Source organism: Mauremys reevesii, linkage group 1 (assembly GCF_016161935.1).
Source record: "Mauremys reevesii isolate NIE-2019 linkage group 1, ASM1616193v1, whole genome shotgun sequence".
NCBI classification, from domain to species: domain Eukaryota; kingdom Metazoa; phylum Chordata; order Testudines; family Geoemydidae; genus Mauremys; species Mauremys reevesii.
In genome coordinates, this window is record NC_052623.1 from 222,804,073 (window position 1) to 222,819,055 (window position 14,983).

General features: G+C 43.4%; 1 protein-coding gene across 1 annotated transcript in view; it reads left to right on the plus strand.

Moving 5' to 3' along the window:
- Nucleotides 1-1,891: 1,891 nt before the first annotated feature.
- The window catches only part of LOC120371571 (antigen WC1.1-like), a 30,743-nt gene continuing 17,651 nt past the window's right edge, over nucleotides 1,892-14,983 (plus strand). Inside the window, exons 1-7 of the mRNA XM_039487486.1 lie at nucleotides 1,892-2,102; nucleotides 7,089-7,403; nucleotides 7,837-8,148; nucleotides 9,732-9,779; nucleotides 9,866-10,180; nucleotides 10,594-10,629; nucleotides 11,001-11,141. Coding sequence (XP_039343420.1) covers nucleotides 1,892-2,102; nucleotides 7,089-7,403; nucleotides 7,837-8,148; nucleotides 9,732-9,779; nucleotides 9,866-10,180; nucleotides 10,594-10,629; nucleotides 11,001-11,141 — 1,378 coding nt within the window. The remainder of the gene's footprint in view (nucleotides 2,103-7,088; nucleotides 7,404-7,836; nucleotides 8,149-9,731; nucleotides 9,780-9,865; nucleotides 10,181-10,593; nucleotides 10,630-11,000; nucleotides 11,142-14,983) is intronic.

Consider the following 14,983-nt stretch of genomic DNA (forward strand, 5'->3'; position numbering starts at 1 on the left):
GCACAGGAAGGGGAGGGGGAGCTAGATTCTCGACCACATATAATAATAATTAATATATTACAAATAAAAGTAAAATAAATATGATCACCAAAGAATAATTATGACCAGGGAAAGCCCTGGATTCTTCAGGAAGAGCTTCAGCAAAGGTGTGCTCATGCAGGGCAGTAAAGCAGGGACAGAATTTCTCCTCTGAGTTTCATAAATGTCACCAACCCACTGTCCCCATCGTTCTTCAAATCATTACTCTGGTAGTTAAGGGGGAGCGGCCCCATCTGTGGAGGTTGCTTCACACTTTCTATTATAAAATATTCTCGCCACCTTCTGGAGAACCCCTCATGTCTTTACTGCTGGCAGCAGGCCTTTGCAATTCTGCAAGGGGTCAGTACTGGGGCCAGGAAAGTGCCTCCCCCTTACTTCAGTGAAATTCCTTCCATTTTGGCTGAATTATAAACTGCTGATAATAACCATGTCCCCTCTCTCACATGAGTTCCTGAGAATATTTTTGGTAACATGCCACAAAGAAAGCAGCACTTTCCCCCCACTCCCTTTAAAAAAAAATTCACAGTTTTGCAGGTGAAAAAGTTCAGAAGTGTTTTTTCTTGCTTCCTGATACATTTTCCCCCCAGACTTTATACAGTAGGAAGAAATGAAACAGGAGAGAAGGCAGGAGAATCTGTAAACTGTAAAACTGAAATGGAAAACTGATTTTTTGTTTCCAGAAGTTGAAATGAAACAACATTTTAGTTAGAATCTAAACAACAATTCTCATTCCATTTTCAAAGGTCAAAATCTTAGTTCAGTTTAAAAAACTCCACACAAAAACTGAAATATTGTATTTGAAATACTTCACAGGAAAAAATTGGGGTGTTTCAACCAGCTCTAATATTTAACCCAAATTAAAAAAAAAAGGATAATGTTATTTACTCAAAGTCAAATACTCCAAATTTAGGAAATACCATTGGTAAAGTTGTTTGTGCCTTTCTAATTCTCCCTGTCCCGTTTTGCATATACATTATGATACAGTCTAATTACATGCTTTCAAACTATTTGTTCCACTCAGCTCCTGTTAGGTGGTCATCCTCCCCTACTTGCTTGCTTGTTGGCTTTGTTTACCTTACATGTAAATGGGGTTTTCTTTGCTTTGCTCTCAACTTAATTAATTTACAATGGAGACACAGTCAAGCCAGCGAAACAACAGCCCTTTGTTTAGGACAGTTGGGCTTAGGTACACATCTATTGTTCTTTAAGCCTTACCTGTTCATGCACCACACAACAGTATGAATGACCAACGTGATAGCCGTTTGCATGACACCTTTTAGATGCAGATTTCAACACCAGTGAGTTGGGGTAATGAGCGTGTCAGGCCAGAAGAGAGTTGTGGTATGGAGTGCGCTCTGAGGGTTGGCACTGGGGAACTCCCTGGGCCACAGGTACATCTACGCTCCGTGCTGGTCATGTATACCCAGCTCAAGGGGACTGGCAGGCTAAAAATAGAGTGTAGCTGCAAGCTCAGCATCTTCCAGGATACGCTAACAAGCCCCTCTGTCCACCTCAGGGTTACAATCCTTATAGCACCCTGCACTTAGAGATTAAAAAAAAACAAAAAATAACCCTCCAAAAACCTTCTGCAGAGGGTACGCCTTTTAACCCTATGATACACATCAATCACTGTATTAATACCCTCTGAGTAAGAAACTTTCCATAATTTCTTGCAAAGTATGCATTATTTCTAATGTATAACAGGGAGTGTTATTCAGTGAATTTCCCATCTCTCCTGAGCCCAGGTCGCTCGGAATCGCTCAGACTGCTGAATGGAGAGAGTCGATGCGATGGTAGAGTTGAGATTTCCCTCCATGGTGTGTGGGGCAGAGTGCTGGATGACCAGTGGGACATGAACGATGCCAGTGTGGTGTGTAGGGAGCTCCAGTGCGGAGTCGGTGAGAAAGCTTATAACCTCCCTAAGTCTGAACGAGGAACGGGCCCCGTGGGGCTGAGAAGGGTCCAGTGTGCAGGAAATGAGACTAATCTGACGCTCTGCATCACCTCCATATCTGAGACAGCCCAGGCAGGAATTGCTGAGGATGTCGGCGTCGTTTGCTCAGGTGACTTACCATGAAATCTTGCAAACATCCTGTCCTTGTTCAATGGGAACATAACCTGTCCTAGGGCCTGTAAACATCTCACCTTGTGCTGTGATCTCATCAGACCTTGAAAATACGTGGATCTGAGGTTCAAATTCTGTTGTAAAAATATAGTATTATGCGCAGAGAAAAGCACAGCCACTGGATAGGTTAATGCACTGCAGCAACCTCACTGTCTGTCTGTCTGTCTGTCCTGCATTTTTAATCAAAACTTCTTCAGATGTAAAACTGTTTCCCTGTTATAGAAATTTTCACAAACTCTTTTTTATTTACATTGAACATTGAAACGGTTACAGGATTAGCTGCACCTCTCTCCTTTCTGGTGTCTATATGTGCACCCACATCAGGTCTTGGCCTGCTTGCCCTGGCCTGTCTTGGGGTCGAATCTCGAGATTCTTCCTCCGTTAGGTCTGGCCTGGTTAAACTACCCTGTGCAAGCCAACTGCTTAGCACCCAGCAGGTCTGACTGAGTTTCAGGCACCAGCATTTCTTCCTTTGGGGCATTTGTGTCCTGTGATAGTGACCTACAGCGTACTCAGAACAAAGCACTTTATTCAGCAGCTGAAACAACACATTAGAGCAAAAGGGTTTAAAAAAACAAACACCCCACACTTGTGTTGCAGCTCATCTAATCTCTGCTTCACTGTACATTAAGTGAGCTGGGCTTCCCTGGGGAAGAGAGGAAAAGAATAGAATGAGCCTATGTTCTTGTAAGAACCAAGGTGCTCATGAGACCCAGCTGGAGCTCAGTTTGTCTGCCCCACTCTGCTCTCCTTTCTCTGTGAAGTTGCATTTTCTGAAAGTCCCCACCGTGTGTGTGTCTGGGCTCAGTTACCATGTTGGTCAGTGGTCTGTGTTACAGGGCCAGGTGAAGTCTTCCTGCTGCCTCAGGCTAGTTTTCCCGGTTGGCTAGCCCCATCCCCATGATGATTGCTCCATTGTCCCGCAGTCAGCCCCATCCAGCATTAATGGCTGGCAGCCACTGGTCTTGTGACCATATCCACCTGCGTGACAGAGCTGCCTGTTCCCTCCAACACTGTGACACCATTTTAAAAGTCAAATTCATAAGTCACAGTTCAGGGTACACAGCAGTAACCTCTACCCTGCCCCTACACTCACCACAAACACAATCAGATGTGGTTTTTTTTGAAAGAATAATGGAAAATTCTGACAATGAAAAATACTGATATCTATCCTAACATTTGTTTGGCAGAAGAGATAATTTTATAAACATGTCTATAAATACATAAAAACGGTGGCTTCTTATCTTAAAATCTTCAATAATGGGGCATCCAGAATAAAAAAAGAAAAGAGGGGGAGGCAATGTGGCCTATTTCACAGAGCACTGGAACAGGACTCAGGGGACTTGGGGTCTCCTCTCAGCTCTGCCACTCTCCATTGTAACGGATTGCTAAAGACAGAAAAACTACCTCTAGAAATTGTTTTAAGTACATGGGAAGCAGGAAGCCTGCTGTACAGACTGTGGGGCCACTAAATAACAAACGTGACAAAGGTGTTAAAGGAGCACTCAAGGAAGACAAGGCCATTGCAAGAAGCACAATTAATTCTTTGCATCAATCTTCACTGCAGAGGATGTGGGGGAGATCCCCACATCAGAGCTATCCTTTTTGGGTGACAAATCTGATGTACAGTCCAAATTGATGTGTAATAAGATGAATTTTAGACAAATTGATAACTAAACAGTATTAAGTCACCAGGACCAGATGGTATTCACCCAAGAGTCCTGAAAGAACTCAAATATGAAATGGCAGAACTATTAACTCTTGTATGTAACCTATCACTGAAATCACCTTCTGTATCAGATGACAAGAAGGTAGCTAATGAAAGGATGAATACTTTAAAGGGCTCTGGAGCAGATCCTGGCAATTACAGGCTGATGACCCTACCATCAGCATCAGGCAAACTGGTAGAAACTAGTGTAAAGAACCAAATTATCAGACACATAGATAGACATGATTTGATGGGGAAGAATCAACAAGGCTTTTGTGAAGGGAAGTCATGCCTCTCCAGTCTCTGAGGAAGTAAACAAGCATATGGATGAGGGTGATCCAGCTGATACAGCATACTTGGGTTTTCAGAAAACCTTTGACAGCGTCCCTCACCGAGGCACAATGTAAAGGCATGAACAGCGGGTCCCCCCAAGGATTTGTACTGGTACCTGTGCTGTTCAACATATTAATAAATGATCTGGAGAAGGGTGTGAACAGTAAAGTGGCAAAGTTTGTAGATGACAGTTCAGTCCAAAGCAGGCTGCAAGGAGTTACAAAGGGATCTCACAATACTGCGTGATTTGCCAACAAAATGGCAGGTGAAGTTCATTGTTGATAAGTGCAAACCAATGCACATTGGAAAAAAATAATCCCAACTACACTTATACGATGATGGTTTCTAAATTAGCCATTACCACCAAAGAAAGATGTTAGAGTCACTGCAGATAATTCTTTGAAAACTGCTGAAAATTGAGAAATGATCAAAAAGGCTAATGGTATATTAGGAACTATTAGGAAAGGGATAGAAAATTTGACAGAAACAATCATAATGCATCTATATAAATCCATGGTCTGCCCATGCCTTGAGCACTATGTCCAGTTCTTGTTGCCCCATCCACAGAAAGGATATAGTGGAACTGGAAAAGGTACTGAGAAGGGCAACAAGGATGTTGAAGAGTACATAATGGCTTCTGTCTAAGGAACAGGACCAATCCTATTCAATTTATTCATAAATGATCTGGAGAAAGGGGTAAACAGTGAGGTGGCCAAGTTTGCAGATGATACTAAACTGCTCAAGATAGTCAAGACCAAAGCAGATTGTGAAGAACTTCAAAAAGGTCTCACAAAACCAAGTGATTGGGCAACAAAATGGCAAATGAAATTTAATGTGGATAAATGTAAAGTAATGCACATTGGAAAAAATAACCCAAACTATACATACAACATGATGGGGGCTAATTTAGCTACAACGAGTCAGGAAAAAGATATTGGCGTCATCGTGGATAGTTCTCTGAAGATGTCCATGCAGTGTGCAGAGGCGGTCAAAAAAGCAAACAGGATGTTAGGAATCATTAAAATGGGGATAGAGAATAAGACTGAGAATATATTATTGCCCTTATATAAATCCATGGTACGCCCACATCTCGAATACTGTGTACAGATGTGGTCTCCTCATCTCAAAAAAGATATTCTAGCACTAGAAAAGGTTCAGGAAAGGGCAACTAAAATGATTAGGGGTTTAGAGAGGGTCCCATACGAGGAAAGATTAAAGAGGCTAGGACTCTTCAGCTTGGAAAAGAGAAGACTAAGGGGGGACATGATAGAGGTATATAAAATCATGAGTGATGTTGAGAAAGTGGATAAGGAAAAGTTATTTACTTATTCCCATAATACAAGAACTAGGGGTCACCAAATGAAATTAATAGGCAGCAGGTTTAAAACAAATAAAAGGAAGTTCTTCACACAGCGCACAGTCAACTTGTGGAACTCCTTACCTGAGGAGGTTGTGAAGGCTAGGACTATAATAATGTTTAAAAGGGGACTGGATAAATTCATGGTGGCTAAGTCCATAAATGGCTATTAGCCAGAATGGGTAAGAATGGTGTCCCTAGCCTCTGTCCGTCAGAGGATGGAGATGGATGGCAGGAGAGAGATCACTTGATCATTGCCTGTTAGGTTCACTCCCTCTGGGGCACCTGGCATTGGCCACTGTCGGTAGACAGATACTGGGCTAGATGGACCTTTGGTCTGACCCGGTACGGCCTTTCTTATGTTCTTATGTTCTTATGTAAAGGCTAAAAAGATTAGGGCTGTTCAGCTTAGAAAAGAGTGATGTGATAGAGGTCTATAAAATAATGAATGGTGTGGAAAAAGTGAGTAGAGAAATGTTATTTACCCATTCACACAGTACAAAACCGAGGAATCACCTGATTACATTAATAGGCAGCAGGTTTAATACAAACAAGAGGAAGAACTTTTTCACACAATGCACAGGTAATCTGTGTAACTCATTGTCATGGGATGTTGTGATGGACAAAAGTATAACTAGGTTCAAAACAGAACTGGATAAGTTCCTGGAGGATAGGTCCACCAATGGCTATTAGCTAAGATGGTCAGGGTACAGCTCTGGTACAGGCCACTTTTGCAGACAGAATTCTGGTCTGACCCAGGCTGGCAGCTCTTATGTTCTTATGGTTCTTTTCTGGGGAAGGTAAATAAACAATGGCTTTCTTCAAATAACAGATTTTTTAATAAACCCCTAAATCATGCACTGTACTGTTACTGCACTGAAATCATTGTTCATGCCCATTCCAGTTCCAGGGTACCTACAGCACAGTAAGGGCCCATTCCTGCTCCCATTATGGCAGGGAAAGCTTTGTTGTTGACTTCAGCAGCATTAGACTAGATCCCTAAGTCTATTAGACTTTATCGTAGGTACAAGTATCCACCTGCCGTTCTTCCTTTATTTGGAAAATAAATGGGTCCTAAGTCTGATTTTCTCCAAACCTCTGGACCCTCCCAAGTCTGTAACAATTTAAAAGAAAATGGAATTTTTGATAAAGTTGTTAGTTAATATGATATTTCTTGTGCATCCTTAGAAGAGCTGTTTGAAAATATTCAAGTTTTCCAAGTAGGAGCTGATTCTGCAAAGCTTTAGCTTCACTAGTAGTTCTTGCTTTCAAGAGCTGTCCCATAAGGATGACTCCGATGTCTAAAGGTTCAGGGTTAGGTCCTGTCCCTTTAAATGCTTTTAATCAGAAGTTTCTTCACAAAGTCTTCAGCATTTCCTAATTCTACTGACTTCTTCTTTTTATGTTTCTTGTTAAAGACGCACATTTTTCAGTATCTCAGCCATTGTAGCATCATCGTTGACTTGCATAGAACCTGTTAAGTTATCATTATATTGCACATTAACAGCTGGGATCTATCCCTGCAGGAAGCAGGCGGATCAGACTGGTGAATGGGGCAGGTCGCTGCGCCGGGAGAGTGGAGATTTATTACCATGGCAGCTGGGGGACAGTCTGTGATGATTCCTGGGATCTGTCAGACTCCAATGTCGTTTGCAAACAACTGGGATGTGGACACGCCATCAATGCAACTGTCTCTGCTCATTATGGGCAAGGATCTGGGCAGATCTGGCTGGATGATGTGAACTGCTCTGGGAAGGAATCCGAACTTTGGGAGTGTCCTTCCAGAGGCTGGGGACAGCACAACTGCAGACACAAAGAGGATGCGGGAGTTCTCTGCTCAGGTCTGGTCTGGGAATGCTCCCATGAGTCCGATAATCAGGGGACTTAATGAAGTACATGGGTGTCTGAGGAGTGAGCTGAGGATGTCAGAAAGTTTATCTCCTTTTTCCTTTCTCTCTCTCTCCGCTACCTACCCACTTGCAGTGGTCACCATTAAAAAGTCAGCATTGCCAACAGTTAATACCAAGGGTTACTGCAAATGTCACACTGATTTTTGAATCTCGGGTACCACTGTTTGCAACTGTTGGTAAATGGTGTCTTTTTAATAATAATTTCATTGCTCATGGGCCTGTCACTGGTCTCTAGAAGAATGTCTCTGATTCTTCTGTAGAAGAATGGGCAGGGTTGTTAGCAATCTCTGGGATTTCAGCCTTTAAATCCCAGTGAGTTTCAGAATCAGAAACCTTCACACCCAACTTGTGCATTTCCTCCTAGAATTCACAGATCTGAGACTGGTGAATGGCAGTGACTGTGCTGGGCGACTGGAGGTTTTCTACAGTGGGACTTGGGGCAGTGTTTGCAGCAGTCCTATGGATTCCGTCACCATGGCACTTATATGTAAACACTTGGACTGTGGAGACAGAGGGACACTTTTGAAAGAGTTAACACATGGAAGCGGCTCTGGCCCGACCTGGGTTGATGGTGTTCGGTGTGATAAGCAGCACAGCTCCCTTTGGCAATGCCCGTCAGACCCTTGGAAACAACAATCGTGTAGCAGAGGAGAAGAAACCAATATTGCTTGTGAAGGTAAATAGCAAACACACACACACACACACTCAACAGTCAGGTCTAGCTCACTGAAAGACTGATATAATTATTATATTTTGTTACTTTTCACTAGATCTTTTTATGAAATACATACACATTATACATTATACATTATACATTATAAATAAATGTGTATGTATTTCATAAAAAGATCTAGTGAAAAGTAACAAAATATAACAATTATATCAATCTATAGCTATAGCTATATAACATTCTCAGTAATGGTACAAACTTCTTTTTGGTATCTGAGGTTTTAGAAATAGTAATGTTTCCTGTTAATAACAAACATGGAAATCACTATTACAAAGACAACCATTTCACTGCAACCACAATTAGGGCCTAATCCAAAACCCAGTGAAGTCATGGAATCACAGATTTTAAAAGCTGAAGAGACTGTTAGGATCTTCTAATCTGACCTGCATATCACAGGCCATAAAATATCAACCAGTAATTCCTGCATCAAGCCAGTACATTTAGTGGAGCTAGAGCAGGTCTTATAGAAATAAGTCAAGTCTTGATTTAATGAATTCATACCCAGGAGACTCCCCATATCCCTTGGTAAATTGTTTCAGTGGTTAATTAGCATGAACAAATTCTAAGCCCTTTGCAATCCTTGTTACTGGGATCAGAATCTTGATCTCTCAAGTCTCACTCACACAGCAGCATAGCCTTTCAGGAGAACATTATTACAGACAGGGAATGGAGCCACAGAGAGATGAAATGTCCCAAGGTCATCCATGGTGCCTTAATGAGCATTGGCTCAGGCCTCTGGTAAGAGCCAGGAAGTGTTACCCATTAAAGACCATCATTAGTGTGCCTTTCTGGTTATATATCTTCCAAGGAATAACAATCAGAGGTTTGGGCTGTGAAGTTCATCTATAGATCTGTGTCTCAAGTATTATTTGAGACCTAAAAACACATAAAATCCCCAAAGGCCTCATTGCCCCAGGCACTGTCAATACACAAATTGAGATGCCCTGCCATACAGAGTTTACAGTCGAGATAGACCAGACGAGTGGGAGGGGAAACAGATGATAGAGAGGTGAAGGAACTTGCCCAAGTCACACAGCAGATCTGTTGCAGAAACAAAAATAGAACCCCAGCCTTTTAAGTCCGAGTGCAGCACCATAAGCACTGGACGACACTGCCTTTCTGTGTGGGGAAGTTCAGACCTGCAGCTCCTATACAGCCCCCTCTCAATATTACTTTCCCTCTTCTGTTCGTCCCTGCAGTAATGAGGGTGAGTTTCAGTTCAGGTGTCTGTTTCCATTCCAATCTCTGGGCAGAGGGGTCAGGGGTGTTGTCGCAGGGAGAGCTAGAGGAGAATCAGATACTGTCCTGCCAGTTATGTAAAGAGACACACCCGCCAACAGGGAGCTGCTTAAAAACTGCAAAATCCAGAGGAACAGCTGAGTAGCTAATTAATTATTCAATAACCTAGATTTTGGCTTTCAGTCAATGTATAAAGCACTGGTATTAGTAGTGTGAAATACCAATAAATCCTACTCAAACCTGCATTGCACACACTGCCCGATCCACTCACCTCAGCTTTCTCTCCATAGGAAAGAAAGGGAAACCTACTCAATGCCTGAACTCTACAAGCTGTACAGGTATCTCCGCATCTCTGTGTCTCCCTCTTGGTCCCTAAGGACTTTCCCAGCTGTCCCAGTAACATGTGAGGTTTCTGCATTTTCAGACCAGGAGAAGTTACGTATCGTGGGAGGAGAGAACAGATGCTTGGGCAGAGTGGAGGTTTGGTACCGTGGCTCCTGGGGAACAGTTTGTGATGACTCCTGGGACATGGCGGATGCTAATGTTGTGTGTAAACAACTGGGCTGTGGAACTGCTGTATCTGCCCTGCGCGAGGCTGCATTCGGTGAGGGGACTGGTCCCATCTGGGTGGAGATGTTGAACTGCAGAGGGACAGAGTCATCTCTCTGGGACTGTCCTGCCAAGCCCTGGGGTGAGAGTAACTGTGACCATAAGGAAGATGCTGCCGTGAATTGCTCAGGTGAGTGACAGGAGATGTTTCTGCTACATGCTGTAATTTTTCAGGGAGGAGGATGGATGAACCCACCCACTCCTGCCTTGGTCCCAGACAAGGCCCTCCCATCTCCTGTGTGCAGGAGCTGTGAGATGGGACCTTTGTGGTGACAGATTGGCTCAGGCATCAGCCCACACAGCCCCCCATCCATCACAGGTCCCAGTGTGCTTGTTTATTAGTAGTGTCCTCATCACTGCACAGAGCAAAAGGGACTTGGGCCCTAAATCACTAACAAACAGGCCCTGTGCTTTTGTGAGGGAGTTTGTGGAGGTGACAGCTGGAGACAACCAGGGACTCTCAGAGGTGAGGTTCCCCCTGATAACAAACACGTCACTTCCTCCTCACTCCAAGCTCCAACTCTCCTCCTTTTCCCTTTGCAGGTGTGACACGGACGACAGATTCACCAAATACCCCAGGTAAACCATCCCCCTTCTCCATCAAGGGTTAAATTCCCCATGTGCTGAGTCACAGGGGATGAGCTGCAAGCTGCAGCCTGAGGGAAGGAGCTCCTTTCCATGGCCTGTGAAATCTGAGGTCGAATGACACCTGGGTGGGAGCTGCAGGCCCTGCTGAGCATGACGATTTCTGTTTTCTGGCTCCATGACAAGGCAGGGCCCATGATTTAAAGAACAGCCTGTGAGCTGGCCCCATGGTTCACAGACTGTGTCCCAGACTGTTACCCTGCTGTCCTGGGCCGTGCAATGAGTGACTGGGGAGCTCCATGCTCCCCCCTCCCCATGACTCTCACAGGATAATCTCTCTCTGTTGCTTGTTCATTTCCATCCAGCTCCCGCTCGCCGTCCTCTGTCCTCTGACAGTGGGAGAGTCACGGTGCCCGTGGTCATCTGCATTATCCTGGGGGCCCTGCTCTTCCTGGTCCTAATCATTCTGGGGGCGCAGGTGCGAAGTGCCAGGGCAAAGCGCAGAGGTGGGTGCTGATTGGTGACACTGTGTGAAATACCTCTGCAACAGAAGAGGACAGCAGGGTGTCAGGGGGAGGGGTGATACCAGTCTGGGTGGGGTGGCCAAGGATGCTTGTTAACTCCTCTCTCATTTAATATTTCATTAACTGTCTGGCAGTGGAACAGCCCAGCCATGAAATCTGGAGATGATACGAGCTAGGGAGCATCACAGTTTAAGGGAAACTGCACCTGTATCCCCCACCCCCCCCGGCCCCACCACTCCCTCCCCGTGGTGCACTCCAGGAGAGCCAAATCACACCTCAGGCTCCAGGCATCACCTGTCTCTGGGTAGAACCCCCTGTCCCATCTCCTGCTGACCAAGATCTAAAGGCTGCACAGCCCCCTGCCTTCCACTGTGATAGCTCCATAAGTCAGGCTGCTTAAAGGCCAGCCCCCATGCTGTGCTATCTCTCTGTGTGCTATGAGCAGTGTATTGCCAGCAGTTACAAATTACCTCCCAACTCTTTCTCAGCTGACTGCACCTTATTAGTAGGATAAAAGCTTCACAGAGAAAACACACACAAAATATAAAATTCCACCACATTTACTGAACATACCAGAAATCACCCATCTTCCTCATGGGCAGCCTGGTACAGCAATGTCCCTTCAACCATTCAGCATTGGCCTTCCCGTGTGCAGAAGATCCTGTTCATTTCCTGAATCGAAACAAAGGCCCTGAGTTTGTTTAAACTCAGCCTTTTCTACCAAAAATCTTTCTTTATCTCCTGGTCTCTGGTAACCCACTTTGTACCAGTCCATGCACATCGTCCCAAGGCCTGGTATCTCTCTGGATTGTTTGCGATCTCAGTGTTTCACCTTAATAATCCTCTATTGTTTTTTCTTCCTGGAGGACCTGTGGTAACACTCATCCTTGGTGTAAAACACAATCATGCCTAAACCAGTCACAGATTTCATACAATGGTTCCCAAAGGTACTGTGTGGGGCTGCAATATCTGTCACAGTAGGGGTTCTGAATATCATTGAGGAGAGAAAACATGGAAAGGGGCCTACATAGACTGGAAATGTTGTCAGACAAAAAAGGGTAAAAAAATAGAGCTGGGAAAATAGTTCTGTAGAGAGAAATCCAGTGGAAAGCAGAATCTTAGGAAGGAGAAATGCTGGAAAGGAGCATTATAGACTCATAGACTTTAAGGTCAGAAGGGACCATTATGATCATCTAGTCTGACCTCCTGCACAATGCAGGCCACAGAATCTCACCCATACAGTATTCCAGATGAGGTCTCACCAGTGCCTTTTATAATGGTATTAACACCTCCTTATCTTTGCTGGAAATACCTCACCTTATGCATCCTAAAACTGCATTCGCTTTTTTAATGGCCATATCACATTGGCGGCTCATAGTCATCCTGTGATCAACCAATACTCCGAGGTCCTTCTCCTCCTCTGTTAGTTCCAACTGATGTGTCCCTAATTTATAACTAAAATTCTTGTTATTAATCCCTAAATGCACTTTTCACTATTAAATTTCATCCTATTACTATTACTCCAGTTTACATGGTCATCCAGATCTTCCTGTATGATATCCCGGTCCTTCTCTGTGTTAGCAATCCCGCCCAGCTTTGTGTCATTCCCAAACTTTATTAGCACATTCCCACTTTTTGTGCCAAGATCAATAATAAAAAGATTAAATAAGATTGGTCCCAAAACTGATCCCTGAGGAACTCCACAAGTAACCTCCTTCCAGCCTGACAGTTCACCTTTCAGTACAACCCGTTGTAGTCTCCCCTTTAACCAGTTCCTTATCCACCTTTCAATTTTCACATTGATCCCCATCTTTTCCAATTTAGCTAATAATTCCCCATGTGGAACCGTATCAAATGCCTTACTGAAATCGAGGTAAATCAGATTCACTGCATTTCCTTTGTCTAAAAAATCTGTTACCTTCTCAAAGAGGGAGATCAGGTTGGTTTGGCATGATTTACCTTTTGTAAAATCATGTTGTATTTTGTCCCAATTACCATTGATCTACTTTCTCCTTCAAATTTTTTTCCAAGACCTTGCATACTACAGATGTCAAACGAACAGGCCTATAGTTACTCGGATCACTTTTTTTCTCTTTCTTAAAAATAGGAACTATGTTAGCAATTCTCCAGTCATATGGTACAACCTCTGAGTTGACTGATTCATTAAAAATCCTTGCTAATGGGCTTGCAATTTCATGTGCCAGTTCCTTTAATATTCTTGGATGAAGATTATCTGGGCCCTCCGATTTTGTCCCATTAAGCTGTTCGAGTTTGGTTTCTCCCTCGGATGTGGTAATATCTACCTCCATATCCTCATTCCCATTTGTCATCCTACCATTATCCCTAAGCTCCTCATTAGCCTCAATAAAGACTGAGGCAAAGTATTTGTTTAGATACTGGACCATGCCTAGATTATCCTTAACCTCCATTCCATCCTCAGTGTTTAGCGGTCCCACTTCTTCTTTCTTTGTTTTCTTCTTATTTATATGGCTATAGATCCTTTTACTATTGGTTTTAATTCCCTGTGCAAGGTCCAACTTTACATGGCTTTTGGCCTTTCTCACTTTATCCCTACATGTTCTGACCTCAATAAGGTAGCTTTCCTTGCTAATCCCTCCCATCTTCCACTCCTTGTAGGCTTTCTGCTTTTTCTTAATCACCTCTCTTAGATGCTTGCTCATCCAGCTTGGTCAACAACTCCTGCCTATGATTTTTTCCCCCTTTCTCAGGATGCAAATATGACTTGAAGTAATTTCAGGCCTCCTCCGCCTTTAGATCCACAAGTTCTTCAGTCCAATCCACTTCCCTAACTAATTTCCTTAATTCTTGAAATAAAAAACCCTAGTCCCACATCTATTTTTGTTTATCCTTCTATCTAGTTTGAACTGAATTAGCTCATGATCACTTGAACCAAGGTTGTCCCCTACAACCATTTCTTCTATGAGGTCCTCACTACTCACCAAAACCAAATCTAAAATGGCATCCCCTCTTGTTGGTTCTTCAACTACTTGCTGAAGAAATCCATCAGCTATCACATCCAGAAAAATCTGAGCCCTATTATTATTACTAGCACTTGTCCTCCAGTCTATATATGGGAAGTTAAAGTCTCCCATGATCACACAATTCCCATTAGTGTTTACTTCATTAAAAACATTAAAGAGGTCTCTATCCATATCCAAATCAGATCCCGGCGGTCTGTAGCACACCCCAAGAACTATCACAGGGGAGTCTCTAGTAGCTTTCTTTCCCAATGTGATTTTTGCCCAGACAGACTCTGTCTTATCCATTCCATCACTTCTTATTTCTTTACAGTTAACCTCATCATTGATATACAGTGCTACTCCACCACCTTTTCCTGTATTTCTGCCTTTCCTAAACAGCACATACCCTTCAATACCTGTACTCCAGTCATGACTATTATTCCACCATGTTTCTGTTATCCCTATAATATCTGGTTTCACTTCCTGCACCAGTAGCTCTAATTCCTCCATTTTGTTACGTAGGCTCCTTGCATTAGTGTACAAACATCTTAATTTTTGCCATTTGGCTTCACTGACATTCTTTACCCAGTTAGGCACAGACATTCTACCACCAGTATCACCAATTAGACTGGTATCTACACTGACCTTCCTCCTTGTGTCCATTCTCATACCCACGTATCCTCTCTTACTTTGTTTTCTTCCCTCGCAATGTTAAATTCCGGCATGGAAATTACCTGGACATCTCCCAACAATCTTCCCCAAATTCCTAGTTTAAAGTTCTCTTAACCAGTTGTGCCAGCCTCCATCCTAGAAGTCTATTTCTCTCCTTACTCAGGTGCAGTC